The 21,603-nt window shown below is 46.8% G+C and overlaps 1 protein-coding gene and 1 pseudogene across 2 annotated transcripts in view; one reads left to right on the top strand and one right to left on the bottom strand.

Moving 5' to 3' along the window:
- SEC14L1 (SEC14 like lipid binding 1) overlaps nucleotides 1-16,548 on the bottom strand; it is a 76,623-nt gene extending 60,075 nt beyond the window's left edge. Inside the window, exons 1-3 of one of the 2 annotated variants that reach the window (XM_025361966.1) lie at nucleotides 15,719-16,548; nucleotides 14,143-14,247; nucleotides 13,241-13,333 (exon numbers count right to left, since the gene is read on the bottom strand). In XM_025361966.1, the coding sequence (XP_025217751.1) occupies nucleotides 13,241-13,303 (63 nt within the window). In that variant the 5' untranslated portion in view covers nucleotides 13,304-13,333; nucleotides 14,143-14,247; nucleotides 15,719-16,548. The remainder of the gene's footprint in view (nucleotides 1-13,240; nucleotides 13,334-14,142; nucleotides 14,248-15,718) is intronic. The other variant, XM_025361967.1, reaches the window with a different exon arrangement.
- LOC112610532 lies at nucleotides 4,325-4,457 on the top strand (annotated as a pseudogene).
- Nucleotides 16,549-21,603: the final 5,055 nt, after the last annotated feature.

The raw sequence follows: 21,603 nt of genomic DNA, 5'->3' as shown, positions 1-21,603 counted from the left end.
AAAAAAAAAAAAAAAAAAAAAAAAGAATTTTACTTAAAATAAATTTATGTTCCATACGAGAACCAAAGAAATAGGATTTTGTATATACTTTGTATTCATCACTACAGGAGAAAAGCCACTCAAAACGCTAAGTGACACATAAACCAGGACATGCTTTTCAGGCAACTAGAGGGACTATAAGCTTCAGTTCACTGAAGTATTTTACTCACAAAACATGATTTGCATCAGATTCTTTTGAACCATAAACAGTAAACACACCTGACCAAAAGACTATGTTCCAATGTAGCCTTTTTTCAAAATTTTCATTATGTCATGGGATTAGAGTAAAAAAAAAAAAAACAAAATTTCACTGACAGAGTACAAGTGATGCAAGAAACAAAAACATACACTGCAAGACCCATCTACTCTTCAGAGAAATTTTTTTTTTTTTTTTAAGACTGAGTCTCGCTCTGTTGCCCAGTCTGGAGTGCAGTGGTGTGATCCTGGCTCACTGCAACCTCAGCCTCCTGGGTTCAAGCAATTCTCGTGCCTCAGTCTCCCCAGTAGCTAGGATTACAGATGTGTGCCACCACGCCCAGCTAATTTTTGTATTTTTAGTAGAGACGTGGTTTCACCATGTTGGCCAGGTTGGTCTCGAACTCCTGACCTCAAGTGATCCACCCGCCTCGGCTTCCCAAAGTGCTGGGATTACAGGTGTGAGCCACTGCACTTGGCCAAGAAATCCGTTTTTGAGGGCACGATGATTTGATTCTCACCCTGGGAACACTGGCAGTTGCAGGGAAGGTGACAGAGAGAGGCAGAGAGACTAGTGGAGTGTCAGGACCCTACAGCGGCTGCCAGTGCACAGAAAGGACTCTCTACCAGGAGCAACTGCACGCTGCCAGCTAGACCCAGCCCGTTGAGAAAGGAGGAGAGGTGTTCCAGGCAAGTATGTGGTCAAGGCACCAAGACCTGACAAAAAATGGTATACCTAGGAAACGGCAAGAAATTCGACACAATTAGACTGTGCAGTGGGTGTGGAGGCCTGGCCGTAGAGAGGAGGCTGCAGGGACAGGCAGAAGGCCAATGACAAAGGATTCTGGGAGCCAAGCTTAAGCTGGGAACCTCATCTCAAAGATGAGGTGCATGGACTGGGCAAAGTGGCTCATGCCTGAAATTCCAGCTACTCGGGAGGCTGAGGCAGGAGGGAGGCGGAGGCTGCAGTGAACTGAGATGGTGCCACTGCATTCCAGGCTGGGCGACAGAGCGAGATTCTGTCTCAAAAAATTTAAAAAATAAATAAATAAAGACAAGGTACAGCCACTTCATTATTTGAGACTTGCAGGCAGCAGAGTCAGGTTTACAATGCACTGACCTCTCTGGCAGCAGCCCCGAGGAAGAGCAGAAGAGTGAGGGGTAGACTCAGGGTCCAGAGGCTGTTGTCGGGAGGAGTGGTCTGGGGCTAAGCCACCAAGGCTACAGAACAGCAAAGAGAGCACCCATCCACGAGACATCTCTGCCAGCTCCCATCTGGGCACCACCAAGACTGAGGGGTGAGGAGGGAAGGCTGCCAGGGATGCCTGGGTTTCTGCTCTGTGGGTAAGGTACCTGTGAGGCCGAGCATCTAAAGCAGCAGCTCAGGGGAAAGGGAGAGCTTCCGAGTGGTGTTTTATCGGTTCGGTTTTTACTGGGGTGGGTGGGTGTTTGTTTCTGGTGGGATGTATTTGCTGCGCAGGCAGGAGGAGATGAGCTCTGTTTCAGAGGCATGAAATCTGCCTGGGACAGTGAAATGGAGATGTCTAGCAGGCAGATGGTTTGGAGTTTGGAAGCCCCTGGGGGGTATCTCGGGTGAAGATAAAGCTTTGAGATCTTTGGTTTACAAAGTGACAGGTGAAGCCACAGGTTTAAATGGGGCTGCCCAGTTAAGAGCCAGACAGCTATGCCTCAAAGAGCATTAACTGCTCATTAAAACACCTATTATTGCCAGAAAATGCAAAATATACAACTGGGGATCCCCAAACAGCAAAAGCAGAGGAAAAGGAACAAACCATCCGTCTGCACCTTAATAAGGCAAGAAAGTGGAATAAAGAAAGTCCAAATCAGAAGGGGAAGGCCGCACACCTAAAAGGAAAAGAAGTAAGGATGCAGCCATCTACTGAAATACACAAGACATTTACAAACTGGATGCTTATCAGTACCTCAGATACTCTGCTGATACACCTGGCAGTACAGATCACTGAAAAACAGGTCAGATTTCTGAATGGAAAATGGATCCAATACATATAAAGATACACACAGCAATTATTTTATATATTGATCCATAATTACAGAGAGAGACTTTCCTTAAAAAAAAAAGGGGGGGGGGCGGGGAAGGGCCCAGCAGAGTCCTCCCTCGGTATCTGTAGGGGACTGGTTCCAGGATGACCCTCCAATCCCAAAACCCGTGGATGCCCAAGTCCCTGATATAAAAATGGAGAGGCATTTACATTTTATATTTAACCTACACACATCCTCTCATATACACAGACACACATCTTTTAGATACAGGGCCTCGCTCTGTTCACACAGGCCAGAGTGGCACAGTCATAGCTCACTGCAGCCTCAAACTCCTAGGCTCAAGCAGTCCTCCTGTCTCAAGTCTCCTGAGCAGCTAAGACTACGGGCATGCGCCACCACACCCAGCTCATTTTTCAAAAAATTTATCATAGAGACAAGGTCTTGCTATGTTGCCCAGGCTGGTCTCAAACTACTGGCCTCAAGTGATTCTCCCGCCTTGGCCTCCCAAAGCACTGGGATTACAGACGTGAGCCACCACAACCAGCCCTCCCATATATTTTAAATTCTCTCTACATTACTTATAATACAAAATACAATGTAAATGCTATGTAAATAGTTGTTACATGTGTTTTATTCATATTATGTTTTATTGTTACGTTGTTTTTATTGTTTCTCCTGAACATTTCTGATCCATGGTTGGTTGTATCTGTGGGTACAGAACACGAGGATACAGAGGGCTGCTGTCCTCTTAACATCAAACTGTATCTTTCAAGAAAATTACAACGCAGTATATGCTTCTTGTTACAACATGCCAAATAATTCCACTAGAACTATACAAAAGTGTCTGCTTAACTAGCATACAGGTCAAAAATCAAGAGAGATGGATCAATTATAACATCTGCCAACCAAAATCCTCTCTACGGTGAACTTCTCTGGGGAAGCTTCCCCAGGCGGCCCAATAGCCCTATCCAGAGATCTAATAAAACAGACAACAGAAAAGGGCAAGGACTGACTGCCCAGCACAACTGGGCACCTCAGACCACAAACACCACCCACCTCCTCAACCCTAGGCCAGACTCCTGCCAAGCGCCTGCTGCGTGCACTACACAGAAACGCTGCCAATAAATTAATCCCTCTCACCTGCTTTCAGTACAAAATATGAGGACCCATTCAGTGGGTTAAAAAGTAACTATAAAAATAAATAAATAAGGAGTAACCATAAATAGAATGGCCCAGTTTAATTTGGGAAAAAAAAAATCTTGCATCTTATTTGCAACTCAAAATTACATAGAATAATCCTAGGAAAAAGAGGGGAGCAGCTGGTTTTAACTATTAGTTTCCATCTCTGCCAGCAAATGTTTAAACGGAACTGCTAGCCAGGCTCAGTGGCTCATGCCTGTAACCCCAGCATTTTGGGAGGCCGAGGAGGGTGGATCACTTGAGGTCAGGAGTTTGAGACCAGCCTGGCCAACATGGTGAAACCCCGTCTGTACTAAAAATACAAAAATTAGCCGGGTGTGGTGGCACATGCCTGTAGTCCCGGCTACTCGGAGGCTGAGGCAGGAGAATCGCTGGAACCCGGGAGGCGGAGGTTGCAGTGAGCCAAGATTGTGCCACTGCACTCCAGCCTGGGTGACAAGAGTGAAACTCTGCCTCAAAACATAATAATAATAAATACATAAAGAGAACTGCTAAAGGGTGGCTGCACTGATTGAATTTAGGTCCGCACCTTCTCCTTACAACCTATTTGCTATAAGGAACAATTAAATCAGCAAAAGGTTAAGGTAACTGAACAGGACAAATGACCCAGTTTCTCTAACAAATCAATGGCATGAAAGGAAACAAAAGGAAAGGGAGAATGTTAAGAGAATAAAGGAGACCCAGGAAACATAATAACCAAATACAAACGGTTTTATTTGAAGCAGGATCCAAGCAACTTACAAAAGACATTTTTTAGACAAGTGAGAAAGTATGAACATGGACAGTGCATTAGATGAAATCAAGCATTATTATTACTTTTGTTAGGTGTGATACCAACATGGTGGGTTTTTTTAAAAAGGAAAAAAGGCTCTTTGCACAGTGGCACTATCATAGTCAATGACGTTTGCCCGAGGCACGATTATTGCTAATTGAAAACTTCCCAATACCACAAGACAACTTGCAATAGAGCTGGCACTGGCCATTTCCTTTTTCTTTTGAGATGAAGTCTCGCTCTGTCGCCCAGGGTGGAGTGCAGTGGCATGACCTCAGCTCACTACAACCTCTGCCTTCCGGGTTCAAGCGATTCTCCTGCCTCAGCCTCCCAAGTAGCTGGGATTACAGGTGCCTGCCACCACACTCGGCTAATTTTTGTATTTTTAGTAGAGACAGGGTTTCACCACGTTGGCTAGGCTGGTCTCAAACTCCTGACCTCAAATGATCCACCCACCTCAGCCTCCCAAAGGGCTGGGATTACAGGCATGAGCCACTGTGCCCAGCCTGCACTGGCCATTTCTGACAGTCTCTATGGAGACTGAATATAAAAGGTTTTAAAAAAAAGTCCGCCTTAGTAATCTTAAGCAACAGGAATATAATTTCAAATTTAAAAAAAGAAAAAGAAAAATTAGCTGGCACGGTGTGAGCCTGCAGTCCCAGCTACTCAGCAGGCTGAGGCAGGGTTCCTTTAGCCCAGGAGTTCGAGGCTGCAATCATGCCACTGCACTCCGGCCTAGGTGACAAAGCAAGACCCTATCTCAAAAAAAATAAAAATAATAAAAGCAAAAGGTTAGAGATGCACGCTGAAGTATTTGTCAACCAATTAACAAGACACCTGAAATCTGCTTTAATACACCAGGAAAGAAAAAAGTGGGGAGAACTGATAAAAATATTGGTAAGATTTTGTTTTGTTTTTTAGAGACAGGGTCTTACCATGTTGCCCAGGCTAGTCTCAAACTCCTGGCCTCAAGCCATCCTTCCACCTTGGCCTCCCAAAGTGCTGGGATTACGGGCATGAGCCACTGTGCCAGGCCCGGCAAGATGCTGATAACAGTGAAACTGTGTGGTGGGTAAATGGCATTTATTATATGATTCTCTCTACCTGTGTATGCTTGAAATTTTCCATAAAACAAGGTTTTGGGGTTTTTTGTTTGTTTTTATAAAACCAGGTAAATAAGAGAGGCAAGAAGCTGAATCTGATCCATTTTATTTCTCCTTGAAATATTTTCCTACTGCACCACAACTGCCTTCACTCCAGCACATTAAAAACACTTGGATACAGCTCAGGAAGAGCATGGGGAAAACCAGCCGGAACGCACAACGCTCAGACGGAATACAAGGGAAAAGGTCTGGCTCTGTACAAAGCAGCACGTAATGAAAGCTCACTCTAATTGTCCATTTTCAAAACCAAGTAAATCTGACTAATTACACCCCAGCTCTGATTAAATGCAACAGGACTCACACGATGGCATTCACAACTTTACAAATGAGGACGGCACAATCTCCCACTAATTGGCCAGGTCCTTTTACATATCATCAGAGAAAACGGAACATTTCCCTCCACTTGTAGACTTGAACAAAGTTGGGTTTTAAGACAGCTACCCCAAAAAGTAGATTGCTTACTAGTTTGGGTAAAAACAAATTCTACTGCACATTAGGCTGCTGGAAGATCTAAAGATACCTTGATGAATGAAAAAGATGTATTTCAATATCACACCTAACCATCAGAAACTAAAAAAACCGAATCAGAAATACAAAAAGGCCCAAGGACGAAATATAGGATGAGAGAAAGAAGATGTGCTCTGAGAAGATGAACGACGGACTGAAAATATTTCCTAATAACTAAAACAATGCTGAAAATCTGATGTGCACAGGACCTCAGAGTTAGAAAACAACGTTAGAGAAAAGGGGACAGGCAGCTCAGAGAATATTCAGGCAAGGAGCGGGTGGGCAGATGGATGGTTTCTGAACGCTAGCTGCCACGAAGACGGAGAAAGGGCAAAGCAGGACCTGTGCCCCCTGCCCAACCAACCAGAGGAACAACATGGGCACAGCTCCACGTCAGCAAGTATTCTCCCTCGGCAATTCCACACTCCAGGAAGGCCCCAATTAAGGAAAAGCAGGATCTCCTCGCCCTGAAGTAGGATACATGAGTCGCGAGTCCATCCCGGGATCCCTCACGTCTCCCTGTTTTGTATATTAAATTGGAACGGATGAAATAGCTTCAATGTAAATGCCTATTTGATGTAACAGAGATACACGTTCATAGTCATTTACTCACTTATAAACTGATTCAGTTACCCTGGCATTTGGAGGTGGGATGGGGCAGGGTATCTGGAAGGCAGAGGGGGAGGCTGTGGCACCACCAGGTCACTGTCGCCTACCCTCACCCCTGCTGTCTGTCTCACTCCAGCACCTCCTCACAACAGTCTTACACTAGTCACCGGCCTAGTAGGTTACAGAGCTGGTCTGTGGCAGGCACAGATTTGTATCTGGCCTCAAAGCAAATCTATTTTTCTTCCTTCCTCTGGTCTTAGTGGGAAGACATGAGACACCTGAGAGGAAAGGGGAAAAAAACCCCAAATGCCAGAGTACAAAACAAAATAAAGCAAAAGGATCGGGAGAGCGAAACAAATTCTGCTGTACTTAGGCCGTTTAATCAACAGCTGTGGTTACTCCAAGAGCACTGCCGTGGGCCAGCCCCGCTCCGAAACGAGTAGTATTTAAAACCAAAACAAAACCTATACACTGCTAAGCAGGTTTTTTGGTTATTCAACCTGGAAAAGCACACCACTTAAACGGCCATGAGAGTGTTTACCAACAAGGTTTTGCAACATTTATGAAAATTAAAAAAAAACAACAACAACAAATTAGCCAACTTTATCACAAAAGGGCTTTGCTCCCAGGTGACGTACTGGTTAACTGAGAGACCATAGCGTGTTACTTCTGTTCCATGTAGAAAACATAAATCCCTTGTCTGAAAACAGAAGCAGAGATGCACTTTATTTCCTTATTTATTTGTGAAACAGGGTCTCGCTCTATAACCCAGGCTGGAGTACAGTGGTGTGACCATAGCTCACTGCAGCCTTGACCTCCTGGGCTCCAAGGATCCTCTCTCTTCAGCCTCCTGAGCAGCTGGGACTACAGGCCCACCACCATGACCAGTTATTTATTTTTATTTTATTTTTTTGTAGAGACAGGATCTTGCTGTGTTGCCCAAGTTGGTCTCAAACTCCTGACCTCAAGAAATCTTCCCACCTCACCCTCCCAAGTTCTCAAGTAACTGCACTACAGACAGGTGGCGTCATGCCCTGGAGATACAGTTTAGATCTGAATGTCCACCATTCACCAAGTCCTCATCCTCACAGTTTGTGTGAACAAGTCACACACATCTGCATGCCTACAGACTATGTCCTTAGCACCCGTGCTTGGGAGAACAAGACAAATAACAGGCAAGGTCACTGCCCTGGAAGGACACACAAAATAGTTGGAGAGCACCACTCACGAGGCTTTGTGAATAAAGAAACTCCCACTGCAAGTGAAAGTACCTAATACCGACTCCAACGTTAAGAATGTATCCTGGGGAAGGGAGAGAAACATGAATGGAGTCTTCAGAGGCATCGGGGAGGCGGGGAAGGACAAGATGGGTAAGATCTGGAGAGACAGATGGGGAATGGCAAACATCTGAGGCAGAGAAGTCTGAAAAGAAAAAAGAAAAGAGGGGGCAGGAAACGGCACTGTGTGTCCGGGCCAACGGGAACAAGACAGAAACAAACGTTCAAGTTCAAACTGGGAAGTGTGCATAATTACGAAATAAGGTTAAACGGACCGGGCAGAACACAGCCACAAAGGGCCTTGCCGAAAAAAGCACAGGAGCTGAGATGTGCGAGGACAGATAACAGGAAAGCCTTCAACACAGGACAGACACAATGGAAAGTGTGTGGCAGGGGAGCGCAAAGTGACCTATGGGATGGAAGATGTAAATGCGCAAAGGAACAAGGGACCCCTGATCTTTCCCTGCAAAGAGAGGGGCTTACGCTGCAACGATGGCAGTGCTGGGATAGACAGGGACAGAACCAGGTGCCTTGGTTCCTGAAGGCACAGTCTAAAGGGTGTGTCTGTTGAAAGGACGGAGACACTGAAGGGGTTCCTGGAGAATGCCAGCACTCCTAGAGCACAGTGAAACTGGGATGAGGGAGAGGAAAGGAGAGAGCAAAGAATGAGGTGACCGCATCTGCTGTGTCATGGAAAGCCCAGGCAGAAACGGCACTGGACAGGGCGGCAGCTTCTGGGATGCACAGGAGCTAGTGGAGCCTATTCGTGTGTTCCCACCGGTCACAATGAGGACAGCTGTCCTCAGCAGAAGACAGACCTGAGTCCAAGCCATCGTCTCACCTGCGGCTGTCACCACAGAAATGGGGTCCAGAAGGTGGCCTCTCATGTTCTTCCCTCTCTCCGACAACTCTCCTTAAGGGCTCCTGACCTTGACCTCTCCCACCCTGCCCTCCTACACTAGGTGGCCTCCCGCCTCCTTCATTTTCCCTTTGAAGCCTTTATTAAGGAGCCATTAACATGGGGGGAGGGGGGGAGTTGCATTTGACCATGTTTAACTTCTAAAGTTTGTGCTTTATCTTAGAAATTTCCAAAAGAAACACTTCAACTCAAGCACCCTAGAATTATACCTCCCACTCTACGTTCCTAATCTGTGGGATCATATCACTATGCCCCCATGAGATCGTAAAGCCTTTAAGGCACAATCAATCAGCGTGTTCTTCACTGATTCATTTCTCCTCCCCACAAGCCAGGAAGCGTAGCCCTTTTGTTAAAACTGATCAAACTGTACACCTGACATGTGACCATTTCACTGTATGTAAATTATAACTCAATTTAAAAAATGAGTCCCTCACACCTTTGTCAAAACACAGGACATGCGCAACCATCCCACCAGAAGGTTCCCGGTGCGCCCTCCCTGTCAGGTGTGAGGCTTTCGTTTGTGTGTGGCCAAGAAGTTTTGATTTCTCTTTCCTAAAATGTTTCAGGTACACATCCGTGGGTAGGAGGAAGAAGCACAGTATGAGAAAAGAACACCAAACCCCAGAATCAGATCTCGGCACTACCTGTGTAAGTTTCACCACCTCAGCGTCTCGGATTCCTCGCCCTCCTTCCCAGGGAGGGTTGAGCTAGGTGATTTCTCCAACTCGCTGAAAGCTCTGACATTCTGTTTCTGGGCTGGTATCTAACGAAAGAACACCACGCAAATGCCTACTGAAAAACCTCCACTTCAATTCTGCCTATGTAAATATCACTGAAGCGAGTTAATGAGAACTTTAACATGTTTTTTTTAATGGTACTGACCTCAAAACAAATGGTAAATTTTCATTAAATCAAGTGAGATGCAATTAACATATCTGACCCGACTGTGTACCTATTTATACTCGACACTTTTTACCTAAACAGTTTTCTGGCAATACTAAATTACAAGTAAACTCTTGGTTAAAACAAACAAACAAGGGCATTAAGTTGAGTGGGTGGCATTTTTCCTCACTCTCTCACCTCACAGGACTCACATAAACCAGGACTTGGACCCACCTCCCGTGACTGCGTGCCGGGCACCTGCCTGCCACTCCTGACACCATCATGCATTCTAGTGAGGCACGTTCGCTTTCTGACGTGCTCACAAATACGTCGGCGGAATACAGTTCCGTTCTCACCTTAACTGTATCTATACCTCTTTCCTCACTCTGAATGCTGAACTGGAAAGGACATTTTCAGGTTAACTCATTTTACTGTTTTCCTCAATGAGAAAAAAATAAAGCAAATACTGAGGATTTTATACCATACAACTACAGTAAGAAATGTGAGCAAAACACCCCACACAAACATCACCCACAGTCTACTCCTGGAAGGAAAAAGGTAACATACTTCATTTTCGGATTTCAAAATGTTTTCTTTATACTACAGGGTGGAAGAACATACATGCGTGTGCATGCGTCTGTGGGTTTATTTATTTATTTATTTTTGTCTAACAATTCAAAAGAAAATTTCCTGAAGCTGGTGAGGCAAAAAGAAAAGTTTCTAACTAGTAAGTTTTAAATCATAAAAAAAAAGGAGAAGAAAGAAAAAGAAGGGAAATTAACCACTACCTCAGAACAAAAATTTTAAAATGGTTTAATTGTAAAAACTTGGTGGCAGCTCAGAATTTGAATTTCGAGTTCTGTAAAGTCCTGCATAAACCGGCAAGGCAAACGTCACAATTTTGAAAATAGTGAAGTAAGGGAAATAAGGAAGTCCAAACCATAAACAATCCAAACACCTCCTCTTTATTAAATCTAACGTTTGGCAAAGAAACCAGCCTTTGCCTCAAACTATGAGGGTTGCGTGAAGCTTTTTAAGTCACACTCAAGTGTTTTGGAAAACATCCGCCACTCCACCCAACTCTCTGTCCTGTGTCCACCCCGGGCCATGGGCAGCCACTCTGCCTTACCCGGCGCTGCCCACTGCCCACAACACCAACGCCTCCTCCCCAGCTCCACCAGCCCAGCTCACTGAACACGGGTCAGGCCTCCCACCCAGGGCAGACAATCCGCAGGCTAGCCAATATCCTCAAACCCAGGGCCACGGCAGGGGTGGGGGTGGGGAATGAACTAGATCAAGTTTCTCTCAAGGATGTGAACTATGAAATGTGACAGGAATTGGTCACTTAGAAACTGAAAGAATGCAACAAGAAATGCCACAGAGTTGAACTGGGGCCAAAGGGCTTTTGGACAGCTAAGCAAGTCCTCCAGCTGAAGCCACAAGGAAGGGAAACCAGGATAGAGCAAAGCAGCCAGCTGGTGGCGGGGGAGAAGGCTCCAGCACATGGAGCCAGGCACAGTCCCATGGGGCAAAATCCTAGACAAAAACTGTGGCTGAGGCCCCCAGAGCAGCGAGGAACCTCCCTCCACCACCAGGCTCTGAAGCTCAGCCCATCCCAGCTCGAATTCCCGGATTCCTGTGCGATTCCTATCACACTATACATGTTCCCACTCACAAAACTCCTTCCCAAGCTGGCTGGAGAGAGTCTTTGTCGCATACAACCAAAAGCCAAAACAGCGCAGATAACATGCAAATGGCAAACATGGTAAGTCAACAACATAAAATACTCAACAGCCCTAGTTACACATATTTAAGAGTAACACAGAACTTCTTACCCACACACACAAACCAAAACCTCATACCTGAAAGGGAAGGCACACCAAGGAACCTTCACGGGGGATGGACGCAAATGTCCTGTCTTTTGACAAAAGTGTTAGGGATTCTTTTGTTAAAATTGATGAAACTGTACACCTGACATGTGACATTTCACTGGATGTAAATTATACCTCAATTTAAAAAATGGGCCAGGTATGGTGGTTCACACCCATAATCCTAGCACTTTGGGAGGCCGAGGCAGGAGGATCACCTAAGGGCAGAAGTTCGAGACCAGCCTGGCCAACATGGAGAAACTCCATCTCTACTAAAAAAAAAAAAAAAAAAAATTAGCCAGGTGCGGGGGCAGGCACCTGTAACCCCAACTGTTCGGGAGGCTGATGCAGGAGAATTGCTTGAACTCAGGAGGCGGAGCTTGCAGTGAGTCAAGATCATGTCATTGCACTCCAACCTGGGCAACAAGAGCAAACTCCGTCTCAAAAATAAAAATAAAAATAGGCCAGGAGAGGTGGCTCACGCTGGTAATCTCAGCACTTTGGGAGACTAAGGTGGGTGGATCACCTGAGGTCAGGAGTTCGAGACCAGCCTCACCAACAGGGAGAAACCCCATCTCTACTAAAAATACAAAAATTAGGTGGGCATGGTAGTGCAGGCCTGTAATCCCAGCTACTTGAGTGGCTGAGGCAGGAGAATGGCTTGAACCCAGGAGGCAGAGGTTGCAGTGAGCTGAGATCACGCCATCGCACTTCAGTCTGGGTGACAGAGCCAGACGCCGTCTCAAAAGAATAAATAAATAAAAATAAATTTTAAAACAAACCCTCTCATGTAAATTGTTCCTATAAGAGGACTGTTTTTCAAAACTATTCATCTAGATAAATCCCACAAACATACACTGAGCAGAAGCAGCCAGCTGCTAAAACACCTGTGTTTCTATTTATAGAAGGAACAGAAACAGGTAACAGTCCCCTGTGTGTTAGGAGTCAAAACAGTGGCTCACTTGAACCAGGGCGGACTTCTTCCTGGGTCGCCTACGTTCTGGTTCCTGACTTCCTGACCTTGGTGCCAGTATCCCAGGTGCGCTGAGTGTGACACACGTGTTTTCATCAGGTGTGTGCTCATGAAAGACACATTCTCCTGCCTGTATCATATTTTCTGGTATGTATATCTTAATAATAACACAAAAGAAAAAGGAAAAGAAGGAATACCCTACAGTAATCTAAAAATAACTGGAAAAGGTTTGCTTTGCATCTAGTAATATGCTTATTTTCAGTCAAATTCTTCAGGTAAATAACAAAGAAAATTAAGACTTTACCCCATGTGTGGAATTCTAACTGAACTCATGGATTTGATACTGGGGGAAAAACTCATTCAGCTGAGTCATTTGAATCAGGTGAGTAAAACTCCATCGCACAGTGCTCAGTTCTAACACTACCTAAAGTGAATTCACCCACAGGCAGAGCACTCTTCCACGTGAGCAGCAGAGACCACACTCCACATCCCTTTGCTGCTCTAACAAAGAAAAAAAAGAGCACAATCCCGAAGAAGAAGTGCTTAGAATCCCACTTCCGTGTGTTCAAAGGGAGAATTAACTTCAATTCATACATTACCCTGAGGTGCATTTTTTTAACGCGCAGATTTTTATTTTCAGAGGCTTACGTTTTAAAAACATTTTACACACTCTCGATACAGTTTATAAGCATAAAAACAGAATAAGTACAAGTGACGCCATGGAAACAAACAATAAATCTATAGATCATCAAATTCTAACACCGTATTTTATAAATAAGAAGCCAAAGAGTAAATTGAAATGTCAAGTACTTACAGCCATAATTAATTCAAAGGGGTATTTGTACACCCTCACTGGCGACTGGTATTTCTGCACCATGATTGAAATACAACAGCAATCCTCTCACACCTGCAAAACATAAATATATGTGATAAATAACCACAGAGCAGAAACAAATTATTAGTAAGTTTGCACTGACACATCATACCACATTCTAACGACAGAAAGAGACCACAATAGGTCATAATTCTATGCACATGAAAATGAAAAGATGATATTTAAATACACAAGGGCAGGGGGAGGTAATTAAACGATAAGAAAAAGCAAACAAAGTGCAATGAGGCAAACAGTACTGGTGTGAGAGGGGCTCCAATCCCCTCATCGACTTACTGGGATTCGGCATTCATTACATGACCTGACCTGAGTCCTTTCCAGCAATGAACTGTTATGATTCTATTATTCTAATAACCAACATAATTAGTGCTTGGATCATTTTCTCTTAAACAACTTCTACCAGAAGCCAAATAAAAATGATCTCGTGTTAAGATATTACCTCTGGGAAAACAGAAATAAAACTGGAAAAAAATACTACTGTATCTCAAATTATGGTATACTCCTCAAAAGCTAGCTTCAAAGGAAAAGTGTCAATTCCTATTTTCTAACTGTGTACACTACAGCTTTGGCGACCTGTCTTCAAGTGGCAGAGATGCCAAGTACTCTGGCTAAAGAGGCTCCACTGAAATCTCTAGCCTCAAATAGCTACTATCTGTAAGGAATCGGTTAAATGTTCACACCTAATTCACAGTAGGGGAGCCATCCTTACGGGCACAATCATTCTCTAGCGTCAGCCTACATGGTTTGCTCTAAGAACACACTTGGACTTGCCAGTCCTCTGTCTCCTCTATTTAAAGTGAGAAAGAAAAATCGAATGAGCCTACCTGTCTTGTTGAGGATAATCATTAAGAATGGTATTTTCCGCTGAACATGGTGAGAGGATATTCAAACGTATAAAACTGAATATCCTCAAGGAGCCCAAAGTCTAGCTGTTAAAAAAAAAAAAAAGATTACAAAGATATATTTTATTTCAGAAATTTCCAAGATTCCCTCTTTTTTTTTTTTTTTTTTTTTTTTGAGACAGGTCTCTCTCTCTGCTGCCCAAGAGTGGCACAATCTCCGCTCATTGCAGCCTCCACCTCCTGCGCTCAAGTGATCCTCCAGCCTCAGCCTCCCAAGTAGCTGGGACCACAGGAACACACCACCATATACTTTCTTTTGTAGAGGGTTTCCCCATGTTGCCCAGGCTGGTCTCAAACTCCTGGTCTCAAGGGATCTGCCCACTTCAGCGTCCCAAAGTGCTACGATTATAGTCATGAGCCACCGCGCCCGGTATTAAATTCCTATGTATAGCACTACGTTGAAACAGTTTTGGAACTTTCTCTGGTATGTCTGGCATACCTCTCAGAGGAGGAGGTCATGGTGGAAACCACCACCATCTGACAGTGTGAAAGCGGCTAAGGAATAACTCTGGGTGACCACGAGTAAGCCATTTGCCTTCCCTAGGACTCAGTTTCATCTCTGTAAAATGAGGTTTTCGGGAAGATGATCTTGAAAGACTTCCACCTCTAAAATCATGAGAATCAGAGCCAAACTCCCAAGTTCTCCAAACTCGACTTGAAGCTTTCCTAATATTGATCTTGACTGCGGGACTGACACATCCTGATGTGCTGGGACCACGTTCTTTTTACTTCTGCAAACCTTACAGTGTTGGTGCACAGTGGGAATCCAATCATCTTTTAAAAATTTTATTGGGAAAATTAATTTTAGGGTTATCTCCCAGATAAGAGGACGATCACCGGGTACAAACAAGAGTGGGGGGAGGAAGCAAAAAAGCGTAATGCTCGTTTAAGAAACTATAACATCCATTCAGGATTCCACCGCCTGGTAGAACTGGCTACACTCACTTAAGAACCTGCTAATTCACGAGCTTGTGAACCACAGCCAGGTCCCAGCTGCCGATGCTCTGGTCCAGATAAACGCCCTACGCGGGCATCCGGAGTGACAACGACCAAGTGGCATCCAGGACCCGGGCGGTTTCTATTGCATGACAATCGCTGTTTAAACAGGAGCCAATGGCCAGACCCACTGAACTCATCCCGAGCAGGCTCGAGGGGCGGCCAGCGCCCGGGGCCGCTTAGCAGGGGTCCCGCGCGGCTGCGGGGAGAGCGGGGCGGGCACTGGCTCCGGACCCGAAACTCCGCTCTCAGCAAAAAGCGGCTCCCGGGAGCTGGAAGCCTCGCAGGGTGGGGGCGGGGGCGGGGGCGGGGGGCGAGGGGCGAGCAGGGGGGCGGGGGCACAGCCCGTTTCGGGCGCCGAGGGCAGCCGGGGCCGGGGAGGAAAGGGCGCAGCGGGCGGGCGGCCGGGAGTTCCGCTGGGCCCGTCCGAGAGGCGCCGGACTCCACGGAGACCGGGACCGGGGCAGGGGCGCACTCGGACCCGCCGCGACGACGCGCCTACCTCTTGTCAGAAAGGCCGGGCCTGGGACGCGGGGTGGCGAGGGACGCTCATACCGGCGGCTCCGCTGGGCAGTCGCGGTTCCACTGCTCGGCGGCCGCAGCTCGACCGCCGGTTCCGGGGAGGGGGCCGGGGAGGCGGGAGGGGGAAGGGGCGCGGCGAGGGCACTTGTGGTTGTTACGGGTGACGGGGTGGGCGGGGCCGGGCGCCGGTAGGGGCGCGCGTGCGCGGCCGCGACCGAGGGAGCGGGGGCGGGAGCGGGTGACGGTTGCTAAGGAAGGGGAGCGGGGGGTGGTGACACCCTGGGTCCCAACTGCGCAGGCGCGAGCTCCAGACCCGCGGGCGTGGGAGGAGCTCGCAGAAGGCGCCGGCCCTGACGCACGGCCTGTTAGGCCCGAGGTCCTAGTGGACCGCCCAGTTTTGCGTCACGTGTTGGGGGGCGGGGCAGGGGTGGGACTTCGCGAGTAGCGGGCGGAGGCTGAGTGAGGCCCCTGGGGACTGCCAGCATGCCTGAGAGGGGTTCCGCCGAGCGGGAAAAGGGAAGTCGGCGGGAGGTTAGAGCCACCGAGGCCCTCCCGCCTGGCTGCTGCTCTGAGGCCTGCCTCTGGTCGGTCGCCCTGGCGGCTGCCCCCGTTCTTCCTTATTTCTTGTTGACTGTTCACGAGCACCAGCCTCCTCGCGCGCAGTGCCCCGACCGCATTCTCGGCGACTAATAGGGAGGAGGCGGACGCCGGTGCTGCGCGGCCCAGGGCTCGGTAGGGCCCGGGTGGAGCCCAGCGGCATTCTTGTCAACACATCCAGACGGCTCTAGTGACGGGCCGCGGGCTTGAAAATGAGACACGCGCCCAGGGTCTGCCCCTCGGAATCGAGGGGTCCTCGGTGGGGTTGCTAAGGAGCTCGCGAATTTCAGCAGGAGAGCACAGTCCAGCTCCAATTTTCAATCGGGTACACTGAGACATTTTGGGGTCCTTAAGAGGAGCTCATGACCAGAAAGGGGCACCTCGTATGTCCACCCACACAGCAAAGCTGGTTTTATAACCAACATGCAATTTCACCGTCAATGTCACTGTTGTTCCGTTCACATTAGTCACCCTGGGTGGCTGTACATTTCATGCTGCCATTGGACAGAACGTTTTTGGGCCTGTTTAGGAATTTCCATCAAAGCCAATTTGCCAGACACACAAGCAAATCATTCATGGCCTCATCACCCCTTGTGTTCCACATCAAACCATCATCTTCCAGCTTGGTCACCCACATTATTCACTACACTCAGTCTGACTGGCTTTTGCCTGTTTGTGGAAATCACATCCACCTTCAAAAGATGCTTTAAGGCTGGGCGCGGTGGCTCATGCCAGTAATCCCAGCACTTTAGGAGGCCAAGGCAGGTGGATCACCTGAGGTCAGGAGTTTGAGACCATCCTGGTCAACATGGTGAGACCTCGTCTCCACTAAAAATACAAAAAGTAGCCGGGAGTGGTGCCAGACGCCTGTAATCCCAGCTACTCAGGAGGCTGAGGCAGGAGAATTACTTGAACCTGGGAGGTGGAGGTTGCAGTGAGCCGAGATCACGCCACTGCACTCCAGCCTGGGCAACAGAGCAAGACTCTGTGTCAAAAAAAAAAAAAAAATTTGACCTGACCTGATGAACTTCTAGATGTAACCACCAATTTACAGGAAGTACAGAATAGAGGAACATGCTAAATGACACCACGAAAAACAACTGGCAAAGTACAGACTGTGGGAAACAGTACAAGACAAATATATTCTTTATCAAATTCCAAAGGAAAAAAAGAGGGGAAGGGTCAATCTACAGATTAAAAGAGACTGGCAAATTTGTTGAGCCATACATTCATTTATGATTTGCAAGCTTTTATATGTGTATTATACTTCAATTAAACATTTTGAAGAAAAAGCAGACTTGAGACATCAACCAATCACAAAAAACTTTATTTCCTTTTTTTTTTTTTTTTGAAACGGTCTCACTCTGTCCACCAGGCTTGAGGGCAGTGGTGCGATCTTGGCTCACTGAAACCTCCGCCTCCTGGGTTCAAGTTATTCTCCTGCCTCAGCCTCCCGAGTAGCTGGGATTACAGGCGAGTGCCCAGCTAATTTTTGTATTTTCAGTAGAGATGGGCTTCACCATGTTGGTCAAGCCGGTCTCAAACTCCTGACCTCGTGATCTGCCGGCCTCGGCCTCCCAAAGTGCTGGTATTACAGGTGTGAGCCACAGCGCCCAGCCTGCCAACCTCCTTCTTGTCTGGGGACTAAATTGCCTTTGTAGAACTAACTTTAGCCACAAGATTAGAAATTATGGTTTAGGAGTCATGCAGCTGGAGGCTACAAGATTCTGACCCTCCCTAAACTGCTGCTAAGATCAGTGCTTGAGACATTTTGCAGATCCTGCACTTGATGGCTCAGCTGGTACCACCCAGATCAACAAACTGGCTCATCTGATCTTGTGACCCCCCCACCCAGGAACTGACTCAGCACAAGAAGACAGCTTTGACTCCCTGTGATTTCATCACTGACCAATCAGCACTCCTGGCTCACTGGCTTCCCCCCACCCACCAAGTTGTCCTTAAAAACTCTGCTCCCAGGCCGGGCGCGGTGGCTCAAGCCTGTAATCCCAGCACTTTGGGAGGCCGAGACGGGTGGATCAGGAGGTCAGGAGATCGAGACCATCCTGGCTAACACGGTGAAACCCCGTCTCTCCTAAGAAATACAAAAAACTAGCCGGGTGAGGTGGCGGGCGCCTGTAGTCCCAGCTACTTGGGAGGCTGAGGCCGGAGAATGGTGTGAACCCGGGAGGCGGAGCTTTCAGTGAGCTGAGATCCGGCCACTGCACTCTAGCCTGGGCTACAGAGCGAGACTCCATCTCAAAAAAAAAAAAAAAAAAAAAACTCTGCTTCCTGAATGTTCGGGGAGACTGATTTGAGTAATAATAAAACTCCAGTCTCCTGCACAGCCAGCTCTGTGTGAATGACTCCTTCTCTATTGCAATTCCCCTGTCCTGATAAATCAGCTCTCTCTAGGCAGCAGGCAAGGTGAACCCCTTGAGTGGTTATACTATCATTCAGAGAAGGGGGTTAATTGCCAAGATGAGCAATCTTTGTTATAATAAATGCTTTTTCATGAATTTATTGAGGCAAACAGTGAAGGCACATACTGGTTTACAGTCTAATATTCCTGAACAAGAATCTCCTGGATCAAATAGTAAGTCATGCTGACCCAGAGGTCTTAGGTCTCAGTCCTGCTGGCTAAGCTGTGTGGATGCAGGTGGTCTTATTCCTCATCATCAGGACAGTAGGCCCTGAGATAGTCTGAACTCAAATCTCATGTTGAATTGTAATCTACAGTGTTGGAAGTCCAGCCTGGTGGGAGGCATTTGGATCATCAGGGCAGATCCCTCATGCATGGCTTGGGCCATCCCCTTGGCCATAAGTGAGCTCTCTCTGAGTTCACATGAGATCTGCTCACTTAAAAATGGGTGGCACCTCCCCCTGCTCTCTGGAGCTTCCTCCCGCTTTTGCCATGTGACCTGCCTGTTCCCCCTTCTCTCCTTCCACCAAGAGTAAAAGCTCCCTAAGGCTTCACCAGAAGCTAAGCAGATGCCAGCACCATGCTTCCTGAACAGCCTGTGGAACCTCTTAAGCACTATTCGAACATATAATGATACTAAGAAATTATTGCTTTCTTGTTGCTGAGCACGGTGGCTCATGCCTGTAACCCTAGCACTTTGGGAGGACAAGGCAGGCGGATCCCCTGAGGTTGGGAGTTTGAGACCAACCTGATCAATATTGAGAAACCCCGTCTCTACTAAAAATACAAAATCAACCAGGCATGGTGGCACATGCCTGTAATCTCAGCTACTCGGGAGGCTGAGGCAGGAGAATTGCTTGAACCTGGGAGGCGGAGGTTGCGGTGAGCCAAGATCATGCCATTGCACTCCAGCCTGGGCAACAAAAGTGAAACTCTGTCTCAAAAAAAAAAAAAAAAGAAAGAAAGAAAAGAAAAGTGGCCGGGCGCGGTGGCTCAAGCCTGTAATCCCAGCACTTTGGGAGGCCGAGGCGGGCGGATCACGAGGTCAGGAGATCGAGACCATCCTGGCTAACATGGTGAAACCCCGTCTCTACTAAAAATACAAAAAAAAAAAACTAGCCGGGCGTGGTGGCGGGCGCCTGTAGTCCCAGCTACTGGGAGGCTGAGGCAGGAGAATGGCCTGAACCTGGGAGGCGGAGCTTGCAGTGAGCCGAGATCGCGCCACTGCACTCCAGCCTGGGTGACACAGCGCGAGACTCCGTCTCAAAAAAAAAAAAAAAAAAAAAAAAAAGAAGAAAGAAAAGAAAAAGAAAAAAAGAAAAAAAAAGAAATTATTGCTTTCTCTTAAGAATGCCAATTAAACCTTTTTTCTTTATAAATTACCCAGTCTGAAGTATTTATTTATAGCAGTTCAAGAATGGCCTAACGTGGGCCCCTTCTGTATTGCTACTTTGCCATCCACACAATGTGTCTTCCCTCTCCAGCCAGCAAGTTGGAGGAAAAGGTGAAGAAGAGCAAACCTGCTTCCCTGATGAACACTTCCTTGGAAATGATGTGCATGTACGAACAGGCGCGCACACATGCGTGCACACACATAAGCACACATACATACTTCCCATTGGCCAGAACTTAATCACATGGGTACACCAAAGAGCAAGGAAGGCTGGGAAATGTAGCCTGTGCCAAGTGACCACGCACCCAGCTACAAACTGTGAGTTCTGTTGCTAAGAAAGAAGCAAAGGATGTATGATATTGGTGGCAACTAACAGTCTCTCTCATCAAGGATATAATCAAACTATTAAAATGTAGTGGTAATGTATGTTTGAAAAATTTCAAAAGAAGGAAGGACAAAGAAAAAAGAAAGGAAGGAAGGGGAGGGGAGGGAAAGGGAGTGCAAGGCAGGGCAAAAATGAGAGAAAGGAAAAGAGAAAGAAAAAGAAAGAGAAAGAAAGGAAAGGGGAAGGAAAGAGAAGAAAGAAAGAAAAAGAAAGAGAAAGAAAGAAAGAGAGAGAGAGAGAAAGAAAGGAAAAGAAGGAAGGAGACAGAGAGAGAGAGAGAGAGACAGAGGTGCGAGGTACATGGCTTATGCCCGCAATCTTTGGGAAGCCAAGTTGGAAAGATTGCTTGAGCCCAGGAGTTCCAGATCAGCCTGGGCAACATAGCAAGACCACTATCTCTACAAACAATAATAAAAAAAAAATTAGCCAGGCATGGTGGTACATGCCTGTAGTCCTTGTTACTCAGGAGGCTGAGGCAGGAGGATCACTTGAACCCAGGAGGTCGAGGCTGCAGTGAGCCCTGATTGTGCCACTGCACTCCAGTCTGAGAGACAGCCTGAGAGACACAGCAACACTGTCAAGAAAGAAAGAAAGAAAGAAAGAAAGAAAGAAAGAAAGAAAGAAAGAAAGAAAGAAAGAAGGAAGGAAGGAAGGAAGGAAGGAAGGAAGGAAGGAAGGAAGGAAGGAAGGAAGGAAGGAAGGAGGGAGAAAAGAAAAGAAAAGAAAGAAAGAAAGAAAGAAAAAAGGAAAGGAAAGGAAAGGAAAGGAAAGGGAAAGAGAAAGAAAGGAAGGAAGGAAGGAAGGAGGGAGGGAGGGAGGGAGGGAGGAGGGAAGGAAGGAGAAAGAAAGAGCATTTCAGAATAAAAGAAGTCTATATACAGTGTGATAAGTGCTAGAAATGAGAAATAGGGACAGTGCTATGGAGCCAGTTTCTGGGGAGTTGAGGAAAGCCTCACAGAGCAGACACAGTTGAATAGGGAGGGACATACCCAAGGCTGAATGACGTTATTGGTGGGAGTATGGTATCACTCAGATGCAAAGAAAACCAAGAGCAGAATTCTAAAGAACTCC

This window comes from Theropithecus gelada, chromosome 16 (assembly GCF_003255815.1).
Source record: "Theropithecus gelada isolate Dixy chromosome 16, Tgel_1.0, whole genome shotgun sequence".
Classification (NCBI taxonomy): Eukaryota; Metazoa; Chordata; class Mammalia; order Primates; family Cercopithecidae; genus Theropithecus; species Theropithecus gelada.
The sequence above is the reverse complement of the archived record's forward strand: the minus strand, read 5'-3'. Positions and strand labels throughout refer to the sequence as shown.